This window comes from Podarcis gaigeae (genome assembly GCF_964106915.1).
Source record: "Podarcis gaigeae genome assembly, chromosome: 16".
Classification (NCBI taxonomy): domain Eukaryota; kingdom Metazoa; phylum Chordata; class Lepidosauria; order Squamata; family Lacertidae; genus Podarcis; species Podarcis gaigeae.
The window spans coordinates 23,597,984-23,621,822 of record NC_139693.1 but is presented as its reverse complement, the minus strand read 5'-3'; the positions used below and the strand labels follow the sequence as shown (position 1 = coordinate 23,621,822).

The following is a 23,839-nucleotide window of genomic DNA, read 5'->3' as shown; positions in this document are numbered from 1 at the left end:
GCTCCGGCAGCGCGGCGGCAGCAGGAGGCCCCATTAGCTAAAGTGGTGCTTCAGGTTAAGAACAGTTTCAGGTTAAGCACTGATACGGAGGGGGGGGGCATGTCTTCTTCACCTTCTTCTTCGCTACAATATATCAATTTATTTCCAATTGTCAATGTCAAAAGGGACTAAAATCTATAAAATTCATAGAAAATCAACGTGCCAGTTTGCTCAATTTCTCTAGGACTCCATCACACCTCCCCTGTCCAGCATAATCCCTCAAGCAAGGTGTTAAGACCCTAATCCTGTCAAATCGCTCTGATCAGCCTTTCCTCCAGGCAATGTCAGGTGGCAGACTATGCATATTTGAGACCATTGTTTTCTCATCCCCAGGAAGTGTTTATCTGTGCATATCTCCAGCTCTGCATATTCCCCCCTCCCTCCTCCATATGTTAATCTGTGTAACCCAACCTCCCTTTAATATATTCATGATGTAATCTGTGTAACCAAACCTCTCTTTAATGTATTCATGACGTGTTTTGCACTGTATTCTGGGACATGGAGGGAGTTTCAAAAACTCATGTCACCCCTTTCTCACTGTTCAATCTCGCCTTGAACCTGTTGCGCAATAAACTTGGATCTTCTGCAGTTTGCTCCTGTCTACGGCTGAGCTCATTTTTCCTCCGCAGGGACCCACGGACTTAGTCCGATGAGCTGGGTGGCAGAGCAGCCTCGCACCCAGATTTTGCCGTAACAGCACAGACCTCTGGAACGAATTAAGTACTTAACCCAAGGTACCACTGTATAGGAGGCCTACATTCTGCATGGACAGTTATGTGCAAATGGCTTCTGATACATATTAGATCCATAAATTACCATATAGCATATATTCAACACAAAAAACAGCGACAATTTGTTGTTGACAAAGGACAGCTGGACATATAAAGAGCCCCATTACCTTTAGTAGCTTAAGGCCTCATCAAACCTAAATCCAGCCCTGCTGGATAGGGACCAACTCCTGTGGGAGCTTTGGCCCCCACAATAAAATATTTGAGGGGACCAGGCCCCCACAAAGTTGATGGGCATTCCCATTCAAATGGTGTGTGTGCACTGCATCATGTGATCGATTACACAGGGCGGGGATTACCTGGGCCCCCCACAATATTTTATTCAAGTTGGCACCCCGGCACCAGGCATGTGTGTATGTGTGGTCATATCACAGTGCACTGGCCCAGACTGGCTGCTGTGATAGGAATTTTGAGGTCTTAGATATATGGTAGTGTTCATAAGTGTACCAACCAAGCACATACATAGATCAGCACAGGAAGACCGACCTGAAACCATTTTGATTCCCAAACTGACCAAATGTTTTCTCTGCAAGGTCAAAGGAAAATGGAAAAGCCTCCCCATTGTCTTTTCCTTCACAAATCCTGTCCTAAGAGTATGTCTGTGTTTGAATAGGGTGTGAGCCTGTGACATGGCCCAGGAACTACCATATTTTTTGCTCTATAAGACTCACTTTTTCCCTCCTAAAAAGTAAGGGGAAATGTGTGTGCGTCTTATGGAGCGAACGCAGGCTGCACAGCTATCCCAGAAACCAGAACAGCAAGAGGGATTGCGGCTTTCACTGTGCAGCGATCCCTCTTGCTCTTCTGGCTTCTGAGATTCAGAATATTTTTTTTTTCTTGTTTTCCTCCTCCAAAAACTAGGTGCGTCTTGTGTTCTGGAGCATCTTATAGAGCGAAAAATATGGTAAGCATTTATCATTACAAAAGACTGGCCAGGCTCCCCAGGCAATCCAATCAAGTAACCTGCCAGACAGGAGATAAACAACAACAGGAGAGAAACAACATTCAAATTTCTGTTTTAGACCGCCTTTTCTGTGATGTAGGTATGATGTATCTGGGGGTGGTCTTGGTCTACAGGGTGGCAATTTCAAAAGTGTTTATAAGGCCTTGCGCTCCATTGTTCTGGGTTCCTCCTCTCTCCTGCGGGTGAGGGGAGCACCCTGTTGCAACAGATCAATAAAGATCAGGCTTACTAGCTGCTTTGCTTCTCAATATTCTCTGGTCGGCCTCTGTTATTTTCTCCTACCAATAGGGAACCTATGTACAGACTCTATATGGGCTCTTGGATACCCCATAAGGGAAAAGGGCGATTTTTGTTTACAACACTGCTGGGAGTTCAACAACGTGTAATTTCTTTGTTGGTTGCATTTTATACCCCACCTTTCCCCTCCAAGAAGCTCAAGGTGAGCACATGTTAATTCATATGTATGGATAACAAATATAAGCCTGTGAACAAATTTAAATGGTGGCTGGGGTTGTGCGCACACACACACACACACACTGCAGCAAGCTCAGCAGCCCCTGTTCGCAAAGTCCCAGCGCAAAATACCGGTACTAAAGTGGGCACCCCTTTCATTTGCAAGCCTTTGCCACAGTGCAAGAATAGTGTTATGTACTGAAGTTCTCACCCTGGGCCAGCAGGGGGATACTGTAGATAGTTCAGGTCCACATATGCAAATAAGGGATCGAAAGTGACGTTCAGTGATTGGATAGTTACAGAAAATGGTTACTGTTGCATTCTAGTGGAGCTCTATATAAGCAGGCTGGCTGAACCTTTCAGTTCAGTTCTGTTCTGTTCTGGCCTGTGAATAAACAAGAGCTGTTTGAAGAATCGTTGTGTCTGATATGTTCACCCACAACTTAACAGATGGGAAACCTGTGATGCTGCAGATGTTGCTGGAGTCCCAACGCCCATCAGCTTCAGCAGTCATCATGGAAAATGCAGACATAGGAAAGGGGGGTGCGGTGAGTGGGTTCTGGGTTTCATGACTGAGGGGTGTGTGACACAAAATGGCAGGCGAGTGAGCGGCACAATTCGCGCCTGGCGGCAGCAGCTCTTCTAACCCGGTGGCAGAGCAGCCCTACTCTGCCATGGCGAGGCACACCTGGCTGCAGGAGCTCCATCGTCGGGTCATGTCTGACCCAGCTGCAGAGAGCAGGAGGAGAGTGAGAAGCAGTTTCCCCATCCCTCTCCTACTGTTCACAGGCGATCAAAGTCCCGGCAGGGGACGTCAGGAACGGGGGGGGGGGGGCCCAAGATGGAGGGCTGGGAGCAGGAACGGGGGTCCAGAAGCCAGGAGTCAGAAAGCCAAGAGTCCTAGGGTCAGAGAGCCAGGAGTCACAAAGTCAAGGGTCCGAGGATCAAGAGCCAGGAGTCACAAAGTCAAGGGTCCGAGGATCAAGAGCAAGGAGTCACATAGTCAAGGGTCCGAGGATCAAGAAGCAAGGAGTCACAAAGTCAAGGGTCTGAGGATCAAGAAGCAGGGAGTCAAGAAGCTGAGGTTCAAGGATCAGGAAGCAAGAAGCCAAACACAGCAAGGCAGGGAACGTGTTGCTGTGGCAAAGAGCCGAAGGCAAAATGCTGACCTTATATCCCTTCCCAGCTCTTGCCACGAGGTGCTGTGAGTTACCAACTGGCCTTACCTGTGTGGCCGTGCCTTGCCTCTTCAGAACAAACTTAGGAAGGCCCCAGTCCTGCAAAGTCCTGTTGGTCACAGGGCCTGGCTCCTGCACGCACACCTGACACCTACACTGAACTGTGGCATGTGGGAGGGCACCCTCCACGCCCCGCGCCCCTCGGGAGTGTGCCCGCCCTTGGCAGCACGGGCGTATGCTCTGCCGCTGAATGCAAACCCTCAAAGTGTCCCTATTTTCCAGGGACTTCCCTGATTTAGAGAAGCCGTTCCGGTTTCTGATTTGATCCCGGAATGTCCCACTTTTCCTTAGGATGTCCCTATTTTCATTGCAGAAATGTTGGTGGGTATGGAGTTATCTGACCCTCGAGCCTTCTGAAGGCAATCCTGTATAGGGAAGTTTTTTTAAAAAAAGTTTAATGTTTTTATATATGCTGGAAGCTGTCCAGAGTGGTTGAGGCAACCCAGTAATATGTGTGGGGTATCATAGGCGCCGACTCCATGGGGCCTGAGGGGGCCCGAGCCCCCTCAAAAATTCGTTTGGGGGGGCTCTGCCCCCCCAATAATTTAAGAAAATTATTAGTTATATTATGCTTTGTAAAATCACAAAATTATGTTGGTATTTTTTATTTTCCTTGTTTGACGATAGTTACCTTTTAAAATACATTAAGTAATGAGTTAAAACAAAGCCACTCCCGATCTAGAGAGGGGGTGGGGTTGCGGGCTCTCGAGCCATCAACAATCTCGCGGGGCTGGCGTCAGCCCCGCGAGAAGCGGGGATTCCCCCTAGCTCATTAATATTCACCGCCCACGGCGGCAGCCAATCGGCTGCCGCAAAGGACGGGCCCTCACAGGTTCACTTAAGGTCGGGGCAGCCCGGGGCTCGCCACTTTCGTTCCCCCAGCAGCAGCGGTTTGGAGCTCTTGGCCCCCCCAATATTTTTTATAAGTCGGTATGGGCCCCCGCCCCCCCAATATTTTTAATAAGGTCGGCGCCCCTGTGGGGTATAAAGAGTAAAATTATCATTATGGAATGGGACTTCCCTATTTTCATTGGAGAAATGTTGGAAGGCATGACAATGGTCAGATGGGAGTCTGCAGGGCCACAGGTTCCCCACTCCAGCTGTAGTGGTATGTTCCACTGTAGACAAATCAATTCTGTAGTTATTGTTTTCTCAAAATAATAATAATAATAGACAAGGAATCTTCAGGAGAGGGATTTGGTGCGTTACAAGTTTCTATCAAACCCAGATAAATGATACACTCCCTTGAGAAACATTTTTTTTTAGTTTATTTTCTCCTTCGGCTCTATAAGGACTAGAAACTTGTGTACTGCTTTTGTTTTTAAACTGAAATCTGATAGAATCAGGAGGCTGTATTCAGTTCCATTTAACAGATTTCATGTAGACAACACATGAAATGGTACCTCAGGTTACATACGCTTCAGGTTACAGACTCCGCTAACCCAGAAATATTACCTCGGGTTAAGAACTTTGCTTCAGGATGAGAACAGAAATTGTGCTCTGGCGGCGCAGCGGCAGCAGCAGGAGGCCCCATTAGCTAAAGTGGTGCTTCAGGTTAAGAACAGTTTCAGGTTAAGAACAGACCTCCAGAACAAATTAAGTTCTTAACCCGAGGTACCACTGTATTCAGATCCAACTGCACCATTATACAAGGCCAGGTTGAAAAGAACTGTGTATTTTCACAGGTCTAAGCAGGACTGCTTAAGTTTCATCCTAATTGCAAAAGCAATGAGAAACTACTTTTTAAAAACTCCCAAATTTAAAAAAGAGTTTGCCATATTAGGAGTTGGGGTGGATAATGTCTGAGAAACACTTTCTGTTTGTACAAATACAAATTGTTTATTGTCTATGTGCAAAAATACTGTAAACAAGTTGAAACATTAGCAGGATTTTAAGTAAACGCTTGCAACTAGCAGAAAATTAGATAAAATTAAGGGAAATAATAATTGGAAAAGTATAAGTATGGAAATGCAGTAGAACTTGGTTAAAATAAGGAACCAAAAGAGGGTTTGGAGGAAGTCCAGAGATTTAAAAAATCTCAAAGAGAAGGTTTGTGAAAAGCCATTTGTATAAATTTAGATTTGGTAGAAATGTGAGTTAATTACTGTTTTATTTGTGAAAAGATAACTGTGATAAATTAATAAAAAATTATTTACAAAAAAGGAGACAAACACCTTCTGTTATTTTTATAGAAAAAGAGGTGCTGGAACTCACAATGAACACCTCCCTTGTTCTCTTATAACGGCTACAGATCCCACCTAAAAAGTGCCGGAACTGAGTTCTGGTGAGTTCTGGCTTAAAAAAACCCTGATCCAGTTTATGTGGTTAATTCGGTATTGTGGCCTGAATGCCAAAAGATGGAGACAACCGAAGACTGGGAAAGTGAGAAAGGAGCCAAAATGGACAGATCTGCCCACCCACCCCACACAGCGCTACAGTTCCCCGCACCCTTAACAAATTATGGTCCCCAACATCTTAAATGGCTGTCAAAGTAGTGTAACAGTGTTTTAAATGGGATGCGAGCTTGGTTAGCCATTTTGTCTCCCCCTCCCTCCTCCGGAGGTGCTACGACATCAGAACCACCACACGGGTAAGGATCATGCACTGAACTTTCATTTGCTTAGCATCTTCCGCTACACCAAGAGACATCTAGGCCCCCGTAGGGTGGGAACTGGGGCCCGGGTTTTCATTATCCTGTGTGTCTTCTTTTCTGACTCTCGGCTGGGCCAGCAAAGGTGCGTTCAGAACTGAGGATGTGCTGGCTGGGCTGGCGCTTTGGATAGAATCAGCCGGACCGTTGTCAACAGTCCTGGAAGAGAAAGAGAAACCTCCCCCGTGAGGAATCCCTAATATCTCATGACGGCGGCGCGTCTGCACTGCCATCGTAGACCCCACTCAAACCACACAGTCAAGCTGCGAAGACTCTGCGGATCCCTAAGTGTGCTGGTGGCAGTTGGCATCGGTCGCTGTGATGTTCGGGCTGAAGAAAGCTTTTGAAGCTCCCGAACAAAAGACCAGGAGGGAGAGAACATGCCAGTCAGGCATGTGTCTCTACCAGGGTCCTACTCGAGTGTAGGCTGAACTCCTGACACTTATCCACTTCACGGAGATACCATTCCCAGAGTTCCCTGGGCAGAGGGATTGCTAGTTGGACTACTCTGGAAATTGTAGCATTGTGAGGGGGCATTGGGATTCTTCTAATCCCCAGTTTTGTGTTTTGATACGGTATTTTGTGTTTTTATATTGTGATTTTATGCTGTAACCGCCCTGAGACCTGTGCGTATAGGGCAGGACAGTGGTACCTTGGTTCTCGAACTTAATCTGTTCCAGGAGTCTGTTCGACTCCCGAAACCGCCATGGGATTTTTCTAGGAGAAGCGCCTCAGAGACACCACACAGGCCAGCTCTTTGTGCCCATTGTCAAAACAAAACACCTCCTTGCACAGGCAGAGTGAGGACCATGAATGTGTGGACAACCTCGAAAGAGAAACTCTACCTCGGAAAAGTGGAGGGTTTCGCCCTGCTGAAGGTGTTGCTACCCAGGAATGAGGAACGGCAGCCGCCGGGGCTCAGCATAACAGGATGCAGGTCGACTGTACTACTAAAAACGAAGAAAGGAAATGGTTTGCCATTGTGTTATGTCTCACCTTTCCCACCAAATGGTGCTCAAGGTGGCTAACCATCACCCACACAAGCACATTTAAAACATATTAATTACCCCCAAAGTATCCTGGGAAATGTCTTTTCCCCATTATAAAACAATAACCCAATGTTTCCTAAACAAACTACAGTTCCCACCATAGCTGTCAACGTTTCCCCTTTTTTAAGGGAAATTCCCTTATTCCGAATAGGATTCCTTGCACGTAAAGGGAAAAGTTGACAGCTATGGTTCCCACAGTTCTAGTGGGTGTTGTGCATGGTGTATACAGAGCCATACGCAGGTAAAAATCGTAGGGGTTGAACAAACTTCACCGTACTTACAACAGCCAGATCAAGCCCCTTTTAGGGGCAAAAGGCCTGTCTGAATAAAAACATTTGATCTCTCAGTGTATACAGCTGGATACTTTTCTTGCATTTTGCTACACTGGGGAAGTTGTTTGCTTGCTATGCATCTTAAGATACCATAACCAAATTTTGCATAGTAATTCCTAAAATCAAGGAGCAGGTTTTCATCCTTGTTTGAATCCATTTGGACACTGTTTTGAATCAAGATGGTGAACTGAACCTTTCAATACTACACTGATTTTAACTACCGATATCAAAACTGCACAGATTTTTTGTTTGTTTGTTTCTTTGAATTCCCAAGGAACATGGGCCCATAGCAGCTAGAACATAATAAATAAATTCCATTTTTTTTCAATTAATAAAGTCCTGCATTACTCCCTTGACTGGATTAAGATTACAGTGGTACCTTGGGTTACATACGCTTCAGGCTACATACGCTTCAGGTTATAGACTCTGCTAACCCAGAAATAGTACCTCGGGTTAAGAACTTTGCTTCAGGATGAGAACAGAAATTTTGCTTCAGCGGCGTGGCGGCAGCAGGAGGCCCCATTAGCTAAAATGGTGCTTCAGGTTAAGAACAGTTTCAGGTTAAGAACGGACCTCCAGAATGAATTAAGTACTTAACCCGAGGTACCATTGTACCTCACATTTACTACCTCTCATACTTCCATTGTCCACTTGTAGGGTGAATAGGGTGCTGCCCCACCAACCTCAATCTGCTCTCTTCCAACCCCCACCTGCCTGCCTTCCTACTTAACTACCAGGGGAGGGGTTGGGAGTGTCCATTCAGCTTCCTCCTCCTCCTCAGTTTCACTGTTGACCTCATATAACTCAGCAGGGACGAGGATGGGGACAAAACTCAAACTAGTTGGCTCTGCCTTTCATCGGCTCTGGCACCACCTACTGTTGGGCTCCCCGCTTTCTACACTACCACTCCCCACCAGCCCACCAGTGCCTCCAAGCGCCGGTTGAAGGCCAGTCTCATTTGCACTTGTTGCTTAGTTGTAGATCTTCGTCTGAAGATCACAGGGCGGTTCACAACATTAAAAAAAAGTTGGTGATGGCCACCAACCTGGATGATTTTCAAAGAGGGCTGGAGGAGGCTACTAGCCACAATGGCCATGCTCTGCCTCCACGAATGCTTCATGGTATTGTTTTACCGAATGAGGCCTGTCAAAGTTTCTGTAAAAAACACACACCCCAAAACCCACTTTACTACAATGTCTCCCAAATTTGGGTCTTTTTGGACTACAACTCCCATCATCTGGACTACAACTCCCTAGCTAGCAGGACCAGTCATCAGAGATGATGGGAATTGTAGTTCAAAAACAGCTGGAGACCTAATTTTGAGGAACACGACTTGACTACCTTCTTAGCATTCTCTATCCCATCCATGCATTGTGGGAGGGTCGTGCCACTTTGAGACCCCCCCCTCCCCGCCCACCTTGCCCTTCAATCAGCTCCCACCTCTTTTGATTGACTGGTGATATGCCAACCTGGGGCTGCTTCAAGTCCACGTTCAGAGAACCTGTCGATCTCTCTGCCTGTTTGGGGGGTGGAGAGGGAAGGCCTGTTATTGCCCAGTCCACCAAAATGGATAGCTGATTGATTTCCTACTGGGGATGAGGGCGGGCAAAGCATCTTGGCACAAACCTGCTTTGGGTAAGGACCAAAGACTTTGGGCATGGCTGCAACAACCTGCTCCGGAAGCCTGGCTTGGCCTGGCATGATCTTCCTTGCCCGTCTCTCCAACTGTGATGCCCTCTTGGCCGCTGAAAAGGAGTAAAAATGTAGTTTGTTACAGGTGCTGGGAGTTGTTGTCCTGCGACGGGTAAGCTCCAGAAACCGGGATTCCTTGGGAAGAAAGGAACCACATCTTCAGAGGCATGGCATGTCCACAGCCTCTCCTGGCTGGAGCAAAGTCCAGAAGTAGCCCCTTCCCAGCCCTTCTACCTAGAGGAAGGCAGGACCAACCAAAAGCATAGTTGCTGGCCTTCTGCATCTCCCGTTTCAGCTGTTCCACCTCTTCTTGGATCTCCTCCATTTCCATTGAGTTGCTGTGTTTGAATAGTGAAGAGATCTTGGCCTGGAAGAGAAGGGTTGGCTGGGTGGAAGATAGGCTTGGCACCATGGCAGGGCTGGAGAAACTTATCCTGACTTGTCACCACTACTATAATAGTAGTAGTAGTAGTAATAATAATAATAATAATAATAATAATAATAATAATAATAATAATTTATTTATACCATGCCCATCTGGCTGAGTTTCCCCAGCCACTCTGGGCGGCTCCCAATCGAGTGTTAAAAACAATACAGCAGTAAATATTAAAAACTTCCCTAAACAGGGCTGCCTTCAGATGTCTTTTAAAGATAAGATAGCTGCTTATTTCCTTGACATCTGGTGGGAGGGCGTTCCACAGGGTGGGCGCTACTACCGAGAAGGCCCTCTGTATGGTTCCCTGTAACCTCACTTCTCGCAATGAGGGAACCGCCAGAAGGCCCTTGGAGCTGGATCTCAGTGTCTGGGCTGAACAATGGGGGTGGAGACGCTCCTTCAGGCATACAGGACCGAGGCCGTTTGAATTTGAATTGTGCTTGGAAACGTACTAGGATACTGCCCCCTCCGCAGGCCAACCAGGACAGGTGGGTGGGACAAACCCCCCTGTCAATCACCTGCTGTCAGGTGGGGTTGCCCAGCCTGGTGGGTTAGTGTGAGGATTAGATGCAGGGCTAAGAATGGAATACACTCAATTTTTGTTGTACAGTGGTACCTCTGGTTACATACTTAATTCATTCCGGAGGTCTGTTCTTAACCTGAAACTGTTCTTAACCTAAAGCACCACTTTAGCTAATGGGGCCTTCCGCTGCTGGCGCGCCACCGCCACGTGATTTTTGTTCTCATCCTGAATCAAAGGTCTTAACCAGAGGTACTATTTCTGGGTTAGCGGAGTCTGTAACCTGAAGCGTATGTAACCTGAAGCGTATGTAACCCGAGGTACCACTCTCTATATTAGCAACCCACTCATGTGGATTATTGGGATGGGGTGGCACTCTGAGAGAGACTTCATTTGATGCAAAATGCTGCTGTTAAACACTCAACTGGCACAATGTGTTGGGCCTGGGTGAGACATCTCAGGACCCTGAACTGGGGTTTAGCCTCCACTGTGCTGAATCATCCATGTCTGGAAGCAGCCAGTTTACTATGAAGAGAGAAAGAGAAGCTCTAAATACAAACGAGGCACAAAAGAGGGAAGCCTCAAAATGCAGAAAACTTCCATTTTGAGGCTTGCCTCTTTTTTCCCTCTTTTGACCCTCTTTTCCAGACACCTCAAGGTGCTCCGAGCTTTACCTTCAAGTAGGACGCCATACCCGCCTCCTCACTCTCCAGCTGCTTCCTCTTGCGCACAATCGACTCGCAGATTCCTGGGTTCTGCTCCATTTTGGCATAAAGGTCCTGCAGGGATTTCTGGGTGTATGTCAAAGATTGCTTCTCAAAGTCCTCTGGGGAAATCCGCTTGCAGAAAGAGACGTAGAGCGGGGATTCGTTGTCAAATTCACCCAAGGTCTCCATCTTATCCCTGGACAAGAAGATAAAGAAGTTCTTGATTTTAATTATTTTAGTAATTTAGTAATTTATTATTTTAGTAATTGCCTTCCACAGTCTCTTTTTTATGATTTTCAGTTTTATACATTTCCATAATTTTACAATCATTTTAACGTTTCAAAACGCGAGTTCCTTCCCCCTCTTTCTGCAGTTCCATTTTGTTTTTTTATATTTTTCTGCATATTCCACATTAACTTCATTTACTCATGTACTTTAAATATATATTCTTATGTAACTGCAGCTTATTACAATAATCCTGCCAACGTTCTGATCTGTTTACATTTTATTTGCAAATAGTCAATAAACCATTTCTATTCTTTTATAAAAAGTTTATCTCGATTTCTTATTTTTCAGGTAAGTTTTGCCATTTCCGCATATTCCCTAAGTTTTTGTATCCATTCTTCTTTCTCTGGGACTTCTTCTTCTTTCCATTTTTGGGCAAATAACATTCTATACAGTTTCGGTAGTTCTGTTCCTATAATCCCCAAAAAAGAAAGCTTCTGGGTTGTGTGTTTTTCTAACATACATTATTTTAAACATCTTTTTCAATTCATTATATATCATTTCCCAGTCTCAAGGCTGTTTACATATATACCTATTTGTGTGCATTCTTGGAGATGTGGAGACGGTCACCAACTTGTATTGCTTTAAAGGGGGATTAGACAAAAATTCATGGAGGGGAAGGCAACCCATGGCTTTGTTCTGCCTCTATGGTTGGAGACAGTCAGTGGCAGCACCAGAAATGAATTTTGTGGGGTGTGCAGGGGTCGCAAAAGGGGCAAAGTATATTTCTAAGCGGTGAGCTGTGTCCCACAGGCTACCATTGTCAGTTTGCATTTCTTAGTACAGAAAGTATGGGTCTGATGTGTAGAGATCTTTCCTATTCTAATTAATTCAAGAGGGTTCTGGAAGCTTCTCTGTGTGAAAGAGGCAAGCGGAAGGTTCATGATGTTTGGGTTATTCCAGGCTTCCTCAACCTCGGCCCTCCAGATGTTTTGAGACTACAATTCCCATCATCCCTGACCACTGGTCCTGCTAGCTAGAGATCATGGGAGTTGTAGGCCAAAAACCTTTGGAGGGCTGAGGTTGAGGAAGCCTAGGTTATTCCTTCAGAGAAGCTGAGTACAGCTGGTTTAAACTGATTGTTATCTCTTTCTGTGAAGATCATGCTGACTATAATAATAGGCCAGAAGGACCCTGGCTCTTAACTTTCTCTCTTTTCCTTCTAGTGTGGTGTTCTGTATGGTTAGTGTTAAGGTTTAGACTTATTATAAGTTCTTGTAAGTTTAAGTCTGCCGCAACTGGATTTCTTATGGACAGTGCCAGTCCTGAACGCATTGGATTTGTGACTATTATTCTCATTTGCCTTCAGCAGCAGTAAAGCTCTGCTGGATGAAATACAATTGCCTCTGGTCTATTTTTGGGGAATCCTGCAACATGTTTAAGTTGTTACTCTGCTAACTATACATTGGAATCTGCTCTGGATGAATACTGAGTAGAATTCCACGACAACTGTATCTGAAAGAAAAATAACAGCAGTGGAGGGGCAGGTGGAGTGGAGCTTTTTGGGGGGTTTTCTGGGAGGAGGGGGCTCTGTCTCTCTCCATTGAGGCAGTATGATTCTGAATGCCAGTTCCTGGAAACCACTGGAGGGGAGAATGCTGTTGTGCGTAGGTCCTGCTTGTGGATTTCACATTGGGGCATGCTGGGCAAAATGGGCCATTGGGCTGGTCCAGTAATCAGTCTCTTCTTGGATTCTTATGCTTTCAGGTTTTGCGGGGGGTGGGGTGGGGGGGTTCATCATGACTATGGCCTATGTGGAAGAATTAAAAGGCCCTCCCTGTGTGCAGCAGTTGCAAACTGGAACGGGGCCTTTCACAGCTGTCTAGGCACATTAAATGCAATCACGTATTTGTCATGGGGTCCAGTTTTTCCCATTTCAGGTTTTTGATTGCAACCTCAATCAGAACGAATGTGAAACGGCGAATGTACAGATTGATAAGAAAGACCGGAACGGAAAATGGAAGAGTTAGTTTTAAAATGTTAGCACCAGCAAAAAATATGGGGGAAATGCTCTGGAAATTATATTACGATGTTATCTAAGTCCCTAGTTATTGAGCAGAATATACGACTGCAAATCTGCCATGCTGGAAAGGATAGCAAGAAATAAGCTCTTTCTATATAACATGCAGTGGAGTTGCAGGGTAAGTAAGAAATTTCAGTCAGCCGAGTTCAGGAAAATGGGTGTCATTGCAAAATGCTTTATAACTATTGGACTGAGGCTAGTATTACTGTCTGTTATATACTGCTGAAAATATGCAACAGAACTTATGTAAGAAACGTTGAGGAGTTTCTTGTTAGCAAAAGTTTGCTTAGCAATAGCAGAGAACTCTGGTCACATTTAGACCATGCATTTAAAACATTACAATGCCATTTTAAATAAGCAAAACTGTCCCCCCCCCAAAAAAAAAAAAAATTGTGGGAGCTGTAGTTTGTTAAGGGTGCTGAGAGTTATTAGGAGAACACCCTACTCCCCTACCAGAGCTACAATTCACAGAGTTCCCTGTGAAGAGGGATTAGTTGCTAACCACAGAATGGTAGCTCTGTGAAGGGAATAGGGGACTTCTAACAACTCTTAGTACCATTAGCAAACTACAGCTCCTAGAATTCTTTGGGGGGAAGCCATGACTGTTTAAATTGTCATCACACTGTTTTAAATGCATGGCGTGAAGGTGGCGTTAGTGTTGCTTAGGGGTAGGCAACCTAAGGCCCGGGGGCTGGATGCGGCCCAGTTGCCTTCTAAATCCTACCAGCCGACGGTCTGGGAATCAGTGTGTTTTTACATGAGTAGAATGTGTCCTTTTATTTAAAATGCATCTCTGGGTTATTTGTGGGGCCTGTCTGGTTTTTTTACAAGAGTAGAATGTGTGCTTTTATTTAAAATGCATCTCTGGGTTACTTGTGGGGCATAGGAATTCGTTCATTCCCCCCCCCCCCCCAAAAAAAAATATTGTCTGGCCCACCACATAGTCTGAGGGACGGTGGACCAGCCCACAGCTGGAAAAGTTTGCTGACCCCTGGTGTTGCTCCTTGGAGAACCCAGCAGGGAGGGAGGTGAGGGGGAAAACCAGAATTAGTTGCCCATGCCTCTCATTGTCTGAGGCTCCTCCTAACAACTGGTTAGACATTAGGTGGGTCATTAGTCCAATCCAGCAGGCTCTTCTTATATTCTTAAGAGGCAAAGACTCAGTCATAACTCCCTCTGTGTTCAATGGGAGTTACTCCCCACGAAGTGTGTGCAGATAACAGACAAAACCTTACAGCGGATGCAGTGACTCCCGCAAAGGCAAACGACTAACTAAAGTGGTACCTCTATTTGGCAGGTGTTACTTATTCCCAAAGGCTTTTATAGAACTGCAGTAGCCAAGTAGCTGATGCTTGGGGCCAGCTAGCCAGGAAAGGAGGTGCAGTTTTGACTCTGAGGTGGCTGGTAGAGAGCAGCTTTGCAAGCCAACCCATTCTGCTCTGATGCCCTATAGCTCCCAGCCTCAGGAGGAATTATGACATCAGAGGCAGATGAGCCAATCCCTTACATGTCCCAATTGTTGCCTCCAGCTGTGCAATTGTGGCATCACAGATCAAAAGCAGCCAATCATCATTCCCAGCACCAGCTATCAATGGCTGCTAGCCTTGATGGTTATGTTCTACCTCCACCGTAAAGGCTTTTGAGTACCAGTTGTTGGAATAACAAGCCGGGAGAGCACTGTTGCACTTTGACCCATCTAGTTCGGTATCCTGTTCTCACAACGACCAGCTTCCTGGGGTTCACAAATATTATAAGGCAACTACCTTCTACTGAACCAGACCATTGGGTCCATCTAGGTCAGCAGTCTTTACACTGACTGGTAGCAACTCTCCAGGGTTTTAGAGAGGTGTCTCTCCTAGTCCTGCCTGGAGGGCCTTCTACATGCAAGGCGAATGCTCTGCCAACTTAGCATTGCTTTTAAAGTCCTCATGAAAATTCACCAGCATTTTACAGGGAATTTCTCCTAATATTCTAATTTTTAATGCTATTTTTGCCCAATATACATTTTTTGGCAAAGCCATTCCCCACAATATACAACTGTACCTTGGAAGTCGAACGGGATTTATTCTGGAAGTCCATTCGACTTCCAAAACGTTTGGAAACCAAGGCGCAGCTTCCGATTGGCTACTGCAACCAACTGGAAGCCGCGGAAGCCCCATTGGACGTTCGGCTTCCAAAAATAGTCCGTAAACCGGAACGGTCACTTCCGGATTTGTGGTGTTCAGCAGCCAAAATGTTCCGGAAGTAAGCTGTTCGAAAACCAAGGTACGACTATAATGCCTTATTGATGTGGTTATCATTTTTATGCTTGCATTTTTATTTTATTTTTGCAAATTACTGGGATGGTGAACTGCGCTGCAAAATTGGGAGAAGGGCAAATTTCCAAAGGACATCTGAGTTCGGCTCCCATATCGTTTCACCGTTATATATGTTGGGGAAATGAATCAAATTTCTTCCCCATCTGATGAATTGCTGACTGTCCACAATTTGCCAGGATATAAAGTGGCCACTTTCCAAGGATACCAGGCAGAGTGTGTGGAAACCATGACATCTGTGTCAAGCTGAAGATTTGCAAATACAGGGTGGGGGTGGGGAGATAAAACACAGTTTTAGATGCCAGCTTTTATTTTATTCATGACTCAGGAAGCAATCCCTTTGCTGTAGAAAACACACAACGGCTTGATGGACCTTGCCTCAATCTCTCCAGTTGTCCGCCAAAGGATCAGCATGCATGAGAAGCGGCAGCGAGGGCCTTGCATGGTTTGTAGCACAAACATCACTTGCAGTGTTTACTCGTGTCCAGCTGTTTATATTCCTCTTGGTATGGAGCCCCTGCAAAGCAGATGGCCGCACTACGGTCGCACTCGCAGACGAACGCCGCACATTCATCGTTGTCATCTGAAGCAGGAAAAGGGCAAGAACGAACTGGGTGACTTCTTGGGAGAAGGGCCTTAGCCGAGTGGAAGGGCACTTGCCTTGCATGCTGAAGGTCCCAGGTTCAATCCCTGGCATCTCCAGGTAGGGGTGCAAGAGACGCCCTACCTAAAATGCTGCCTGACATCCCAGAGAGCCACTGCCAGTCAGTGCAGACAACACTGGACTACATGGACCAGTGGTCTCACTCAGTATTAGGCAGCTTCCTATTTAATTCAGTTTCTTTCTTTTTTTAAAGAACCCTAAATTCTAGAATCCTAATTTGTTTTTACGGGAAGGTTTGTAGCTCTGTTATAGAGCATCTGCTTTGCTCTCCTTGACTGAGATCTCGCACAAGCTCCACTACTGAAGATAAGAACATAAACGCGGGGCTACCTTTGAAGGTGACTCGGAAACTACAGTTAATCCAGAATGCAGCAGCTAGACTGGTGACCAGGAGTGGCCGCCAAGACCATATAACAACAGTCCTGAAAGACTTACACTGGCTTCCAGTATGTTTCCGAGCACAATTCAAAGTGTTAGTGCTGACCTTTAAAGCCCTAAACTGAAGGAGTGTCTGCACCGCCACCGTTCAGCCCGGACACTGAGGTCCAGCGCTGAGGGCCTTCTGGTGGTTCCCTCACTGCGAGAAGTGAAGTTACAGGGAACCAGGCAGAGGGCCTTCTCAGTAGTCGCACCCACCTGTGAAATGCCCTGCTGGCAGATGTTAAGAGTTAAGCAACAATAGAATTTTTTTTGTAGACATCTGGAAGCAGCTCTGTTCCAGGAAGCTTTTAATGTTTGATGCTATATTTTGTCGGCAACTGCCCAGAACGGCTGAGGAAATCCAGTCAGATGGGCAGGATATAAGAAATAAATTATAATATTATTATTATTATTATTATTATTATTATTATTATTATTATTGTCATTATCATTATCACCATCATCATCATCATCATTATTAACAAGAGCCCTGCTTGACCAGGCCAAAGGCCCAAATAGTCCAGCATCCAGTTCTCACAATGGCCACTCAGATGCTTGTGGCAGGATCCAAGCACAAGTCCTCTCCCTCCTGTGGCTTCTAGCAATTAGCATTCAGAAGCATTGCTACCTCTGACCATGGAGGCAGAACATAGTCACTTTGGCTAGTAGCCATTGATAGCTTTCGCCTCCCCAAATTTGTCCAATATTCTCTGAAAGCCACCTCTTTAACTCTGGGATGGAGTACTTGCAACCAGTGCTATTTTTCTAGAAAAAGAGGTACTCACTATGAACGCCTCCCTTGTCCTCTTATAATGGCTAAGGCGCCCACCGGGGAGACGCCAGAAGTTCTGGCTGAAAAATAAAGCCCTGTAACCATACAGATGTCAACCCAACACCTGCTGACCATTGGCCACACTGGCTGGGAGGGGGGGGGAGATGCTGGGAGTCCAGCATTATCGAGATGGCCAGGAACTGTGTCCATCCCTGATTTAAGACAGTGGGGATTTAATTTGGAAACTGAACTAGGCCCTCTGACATAGCCAAAGCAGGGTGGAGGCTGAATTTACCGCTGCAGGTGACATCACTGCCCGAACAGCTGTAGGCGTAGGTCTTGGTGTAAGGGTTGTCTATGAGGAATTTGCACTCGGAATGCTTCTTGGCCTCTCCATAGCAGTTGTCGTGGATCTGGCAGCACCTATTCAAAAATTAGAAACATTGGAGTTGATTCAACGAGCTTGGGAGACACTTAGGAGCTGCCTTGTTTAGTGAAGGAACGTTGATTTCTCTAGACCAGTGTTTCCCAACCTTTTTTGGGCAAAGGCACACTTGTTTCATGAAAAAAATCTCGAGGCACACCACCATTAGAAAATGTTTAAAAAATTAACTCTGTGCCTATATTGACTATATATAAAGTAACTCTCTTTAATAGGAATCAAATAAACACAAATAAAGTATTTTATAATTACTTTATTATGAAATAGTAAGTAAACAGAAATATGAAAAATTATAAAATACTTTATTCAGTGAACCTGTGAGGGCCCGCCCTTTGCGGCAGCCGATTGGCTGCCGCCGTGGGCAGTGAATATTAATGATGTATCATTTTTGTGCTTCATGCTGTGGCCACAGACATGTGATCTGATGGTGAATTTGGGGTGACCCAATGCAAAAATCCTGAGAAGCCCTGTGGATCCATGTTTTGTAACCACGTTTTTGCACCATTGCAGCCCCAGGCAACAGTGGGTGTGTGATTTTGGGGGGGCAGGCTGTAGCCATGGACATGCTATGTGATCTGTTGGTGAATTTGGGGTGACCCAATGCAAAGATCCTGAGGATCCATGTGGATCCATGCTTTTAAACCACATTTTAAGTGGGGAGGGAAGGAAAAACAAAGAACGGACAAGGAGCACGAGAGGGGTGTGCAGAGAAGCAGCTGGCTAAGAATGCAGGAGAGGGGTATAACGGGGAGGGAGGAAAGGAAGGCAAAAGTTTTCCCTCACCTACTCACCCAAGCCAGCCAGCTCGCACGCTCTCTCTCTCTCTCCCCCTCCTGCCTGCTTGCCTGGAGGGGAGGGGCTTTCCCTGCTCTTTGTTCCGTTTGAGCAAGCACAGCAAGGAAACAGAGGCGGGTGGGCAGTAAGACCCTGAGGCAAGTGCGGCTTGTGCTTGCTCAGCAGCTTCTTCACGGTGCTCCGCGGAACGGTGTTCTTCATCCCGCCGGCGGCGGCTCCCTCTCTTTCCTTTCAAGCAGAGCGGCCTTCCTGCTCCAGCCGCGCCTGCGCCTGAGGAGTTTCGAATCTGCCGCTGCGCGCAGGGTGACGTCACGGCCGCCGCCGGGCCAATCCGCCTGCTCGGCCCCGCCTCCCTTCTTCTCGCCTCCCTCACGAGAGGAAGCGCCTCCCTCGCGCACGGCGGATGCAGCCTGAGCAGAGTCCCCTCTCGCTTAGAGCAGTGTTTCCCAAGCGGCACACGAGGCAACGTCTCGCGGCACACTAGTGTGCCGCGGAACACCGGTTGGGAAACACTGCTCTAGACAACATCACAGCACACATTTAAAGCACACCAATCCACTTTAACCAGAAGAAAACAATGCAACGATCAGTAAGTATAGTTAAAAGCAAATACTCAAAACCAGTTAAAATCAAGGATAAGGTAAAAGGCCATATTGAAACACATGTCAACATTCTATGCCACACTAAAATATTAAGTTAATACAACTGCAGAACAGGTATTATGTTGTAGCACCCTGCTTGTGGTTAACGCTTAGCTGGAATGAAATATTCAACGCAGCAATAGAGAAATTAAAATAGTAATTTATTTGTCAGACAAATAAATGAGAGGCACAGTGGTATATGGTTACCAAGCTCTGGCCTGGCCTCCTGCCATTCTGGCCAGCACTTATATTTCCTTAATCCAGCCCCCTTGCTCCTCCTGTGGCTGCCTCTGTCCAATCAGCCTGGTTGAAATTCCTATTGGCTGTTTGCTAGAACCAATCACAAAAGATACACCCATTTCCTTTTGTCCTTTTATAGGAAACAAAAAGCTATATATTCTTCTATCTATAAATGACAAATAAGTAGTAATATATCTTACATGTGTCTCAACAAGGAATCTTAATTACCAGCTCACCTCTTGCCCTCCTTGCCCTATTGCCTTCCAAAATAGATGGTTAATCTTAAATTTTTATCTTAAACTTTTATCTTAAACAGATGTCAAGGATCTTGAGTTCACATCAACATTGAAAGATCTCCTTCATTTGGAGGTCTTTAAACAAAGGCCTGATAACCATATGTGTGCTCTAATGATGGCAGGGGGGCTGGGCTGGTGGCTGACTTAATTTCAGGATAGTTACAACTCTTACAACTATATGAAATAAGAATCTAGCATTTCTTAAATCCTTTGCATAATTACATTTAAGCCAATATATTTAATACATTATCATAAATAACCTTTTAGAATAATAAACCTTCTCAAAGTAAAAAAGGAAGGAACAGTTTCCAGCCTCAAAATAAGATAGGAAGAAACCTATCTTCTCCAGCCAAGCCAGTTGCCTTTTTCACTGCTCTTGACCTTTCAACCTTAGGAAAATATGGCTCAAGTTTAATGGGAGGCACATGGTTTCATTTTACTATTTATCAACTCTTAATTTATGTTTTCTCAGCCTTTTTTATATTCTGTAACATGCAAGGTCAGTGTCCTCGGACTCAGCCTGTAATTCCCTTTTTACGACTTTGAGAATTGTTTTCTGCTATAAATCAGGGCCCCCCCTTGTCTAGGAGGAAAAACATCTTGCCAAGGTTCTTTAGGCAGCTGGTCTTCTGCCTGGCATAAACATTTGAAAATCTTTAAGCTCTTTAAGATACAGGCCCTGATCAAAATATATAAGCTTTGATAAAAAATGCAGGCTTATGATTAGATGCCTCAATGTGGCATCTCTAACAGTGCCACTTCCACAGATCGAAGCAGTCAAGTGGGCACATACCGTTATCAGGGTAAGGTGATCTCGCAGGTAAACTGGTTCCAAGAGGTTAAGGGCTTTATATACTAATAGTTGTTGCTGTATGTAGATAGATCCCTAGATCCAAGTGGGGCAGAATACCCTCCAATAAGAGAGAGCCACAGCAGAGGTTTTAAAACACAAAAACACACAGCAAAGTGAAGAGCGGGAATATACGCTGTTAGACCTTTTAAATATCCAATTTTTAAGTCACTTGTGTACAGCGCTTGCCCTTTCTATCCCTTTAGAACAACAGAGACCACACTATTTGATAAGTTTAAAAGAATAGTTTACTTACACACTTCAAAGGTCAAATTCATGTGCTTTTCCATGCAGCAGCCAGAAAAATGCAGGTAAAAAGGCTAAGTTTACAAAATATGGCAAATGTTTCTGAACACACTTTCTGAGCTGGGAGCAGTCAAGCTCAGACATCCTCTCTGATCGGCTTCACATAGTAGAAGTGAACAATCAACAGAAAGAAGGCAAAGAAAAAAACTTTCCTAACTGCCTACCGGAGGTGAGAGGGTGGTCAAGTCTAGCAACAACAGCTTATTCTGTGGTCTTAACCCCTTAATGCATTAACCCGAACTAAACATGCTAGTTATATGAGGCCGCATTTCCCACAAGAGTAAGATCTTGAACTTGGCCTGGTAGAAAATGAGCAACCAGTATACATCACTTAGCAGAGTTAATCTCTGATCCCAAAGATACATGGGAAATTATTAGGAAGACTCTCACAGAAAAAAGTGTTCTCGCCATGCTTGAGGTTGCAAAGCATAGCACCTGCTCTCCTATCCACTTAAATCTCCCTTTGTGTAGAGATTTCCAAAAGGGATACATGACAAATCTGAAGAAACATGAATCGTGTAGGCTGTTTATGTTGGCCAGATTTAACATGTTTCCCTCGGCGGTAGTGAGAGGAAGATATTTAGCTATCCCAGAATCAGAGCGTCTCTGCAAATGCAGTAAAAAGGAACTAGATACTCTAGAATATATATTCTTCTCCTGTGATTCTGGCAGTTATGCCAGAATACAATTGTATGAGGTCCTAAAATTCAATAAACAGACTTTTACTCAACCAACTGTTCAGGACATGCTGGCGGACAGCGATGATCAAATTACTTTAATAGCGGCCGAATTTTTAAGAGCTGTCCATGAAGAAAGAATGGGCCATGATAAGGAGACTTAGTGGTTGTTAATGGTAGGTGATGATGTTGCGTTGTATTATTATTTTATATTATATTGTATTATGTTATTTATGTGTGGTGTGCTATGCCTAATAAAGGATTTTGAATTTGAATTTGACTTAGCAGAGTTTTATATGCTGACAAGCCCTCTCTTCTGCCAGCAACCATGCTGCAGCATTCTGCTGTAGTTGCAGCTCTCAATTTAAGTGCAAGGTAAGCCCCAAAGAGAGCAAATTTTTAAAGGAAGATCTGTTGCAGTAGAGTCCACTTTAAGTGTAGAAAACTGAAGTTCTGGTATGTTCTTAAACCCCTCCTGCAAAATACTGACCACCTGCAGATGCCCTAATAAAATTAGGAGGTGCAAAGCCTTGGAACACGTTGGGGACAGGGGGGACAGAGGGCAAAGATGAGAAATTTGCTTACTTGTCCAGCTCATCGACCGGTGTCCCGCTGCCCCCCAAGCCACAGTAGCAACCATAGTCTGCATAATCCTTCAGTGGGTCACTGCTGGGAATGGTACATTTGATCATGTTATGGAACTGCAACAAGTTCCTAGGGATGGAGGCCGTGTCCGAGCCTACTAGAAGGGAGACATAAACTTCCCACAAGAAGAGTTCAGTTAGGGTTAGGTTGGCATTTCCCAGGCTTCTGAGAGCTGAAGCATCATCCTGCCTGCTAAACGCAAGCTGGAAAGTAACCCCCCCCCCCGAGGGTGCATTCCTGAGGCCAGACTGCCCTTCGGTCTCCAAGTTTGACCGTGCCAAGGCCCCTTGCTGAATGACCACCCAGCCAGCACTCGCTCACTCCTCTCTTGGCGTGCCGCATTCCCTGAACGGTGGGAACAGATCAGGCCCATGGATGGGGGAGGCGGGCAAGGGGTGACCCCAGCACAACCTGCCCCAGTGCTCCTCTCTGTGAGTGTCAGGGAGTTTCGCCTGCCAAGGGCTCCATCAGCTGGCTGCATTCCCCTCTGCACAGCTGGACAGGTGATGCAATGCAGCCCTGCTTGGCTCTGGTAGCGGGTCGCTCTTGCAGTGCTGGCGACTTGCCTGGGAAGCCACACTACAGTGCTGGTCAGGGAGCACATCAGGCAATGGAGGTGGTGTGCCAAAGGTACCATGAATTGTTAACCAATAAGCATCCTTCAGGGGGAACCCAGTTAATAAAGGAATTTATCTCCCACCCCAAACACAGCATATCCATTTCCCGTTTCAGTAGGAACACCCATTCATCCCTTAAGAGCCACAACTTACTTGATGCCAAGATGAGGAACTGAGCAAGGTTCATCCTGTCGGCTGTTAAGTCCTCGCAAGAAGGGTTTTCCTGTAGGGCGTTCGGCCTCTTTATACCTTCGCTTTTACCTTGGTCCCCAGCAAAATTCAAGATAAAATACCTGGAGGTTTGTGTGTGTTTACCTTTATATAAGTGTTGCCCAGGTGATCTGTGATTAAACCAAGGCCACCTGAAAGCCAGCCACCTTATTTTCTGGGATTCCGCTTAGCTATCAGCTTTCCCACAGAAGAATGTTCTTGTTTTAAACTTTTGTGTTGGGTGCTGGTGGGTAACAGCTCTGCAGACCAAAATGAGACTCCTTTTGGGCTTAAGTTACCCCATGGGCTGGAGGTTCCCCATGCCTGCTATATGGGGCCACCCACAACTGCAGAGAAAATTGTTCATACCGTTGGTTACATCTCCTGGGAGTTGGTTTTCCAAGGACTGCTAAACTTGAGATCCTTTCAACCTGAGAGTTGCTGGGGATTGGACCTGGGACTGAATCTTAGGCCTTCTGCACACAAAGAAGGTGGTCAATTTTATTGTATATAGCCAAAAGCTTTTACAATGGACAAGAGAGAATAAAAGGAGAACTTTCCTCTAAGATCAGACACGTAACCTGTAGCAGTTTACAACATGAAAAGAAATTTACAACATTGAGACTTAAGACTGGACTGCATTCACATAGCTGGAACGCAGCTTCTTGGCTGCCAGTGCAAATTTGGTTCCTTGCTGTGTAATATATAGATGTTTATCTGCTAGGAGTTCAACTGTCATTTCCTGTGCGGACCAACCCGGAAGCCAGTTAAGA

General features: G+C 45.6%; 2 protein-coding genes across 5 annotated transcripts; both read right to left on the bottom strand.

The window, feature by feature from the left end:
• Window positions 1-6,073: 6,073 nt before the first annotated feature.
• LOC310834185 (uncharacterized protein) lies at window positions 6,074-14,634 on the bottom strand. Of its 4 annotated transcripts, none has more exons than XR_014559111.1 (7): window positions 14,461-14,634; window positions 10,836-11,064; window positions 9,461-9,572; window positions 9,140-9,258; window positions 8,983-9,030; window positions 6,978-7,082; window positions 6,074-6,291 (listed from the first exon to the last, which is right to left on the bottom strand). XR_014559111.1 is itself a non-coding variant. In XM_083717665.1 (7 exons), exons 2-7 carry the CDS (start codon window positions 11,055-11,057, stop codon window positions 6,132-6,134), a joined length of 795 nt encoding a protein of 264 aa, XP_083573791.1. In that variant the 5' UTR covers window positions 11,058-11,064; window positions 14,461-14,634; the 3' UTR covers window positions 6,074-6,131. The 4 variants fall into 4 exon arrangements, 3 of the variants coding, with proteins under 3 accessions (XP_083573791.1, XP_083573792.1, XP_083573793.1); XM_083717665.1 differs by having other exon boundaries at window positions 8,954-9,030; XM_083717666.1 differs by having other exon boundaries at window positions 6,978-7,079; window positions 8,954-9,030.
• Window positions 14,635-15,783: 1,149 nt separating this feature from the next.
• Window positions 15,784-23,520, bottom strand: LOC310834249 (phospholipase A2-like). Its single transcript, XM_083717797.1, has 4 exons — window positions 23,010-23,520; window positions 22,180-22,354; window positions 17,643-17,770; window positions 15,784-16,074 (listed from the first exon to the last, which is right to left on the bottom strand). Exons 1-4 carry the CDS (start codon window positions 23,041-23,043, stop codon window positions 15,953-15,955), a joined length of 459 nt encoding a protein of 152 aa, XP_083573923.1. The 5' UTR covers window positions 23,044-23,520; the 3' UTR covers window positions 15,784-15,952.
• Window positions 23,521-23,839: the final 319 nt, after the last annotated feature.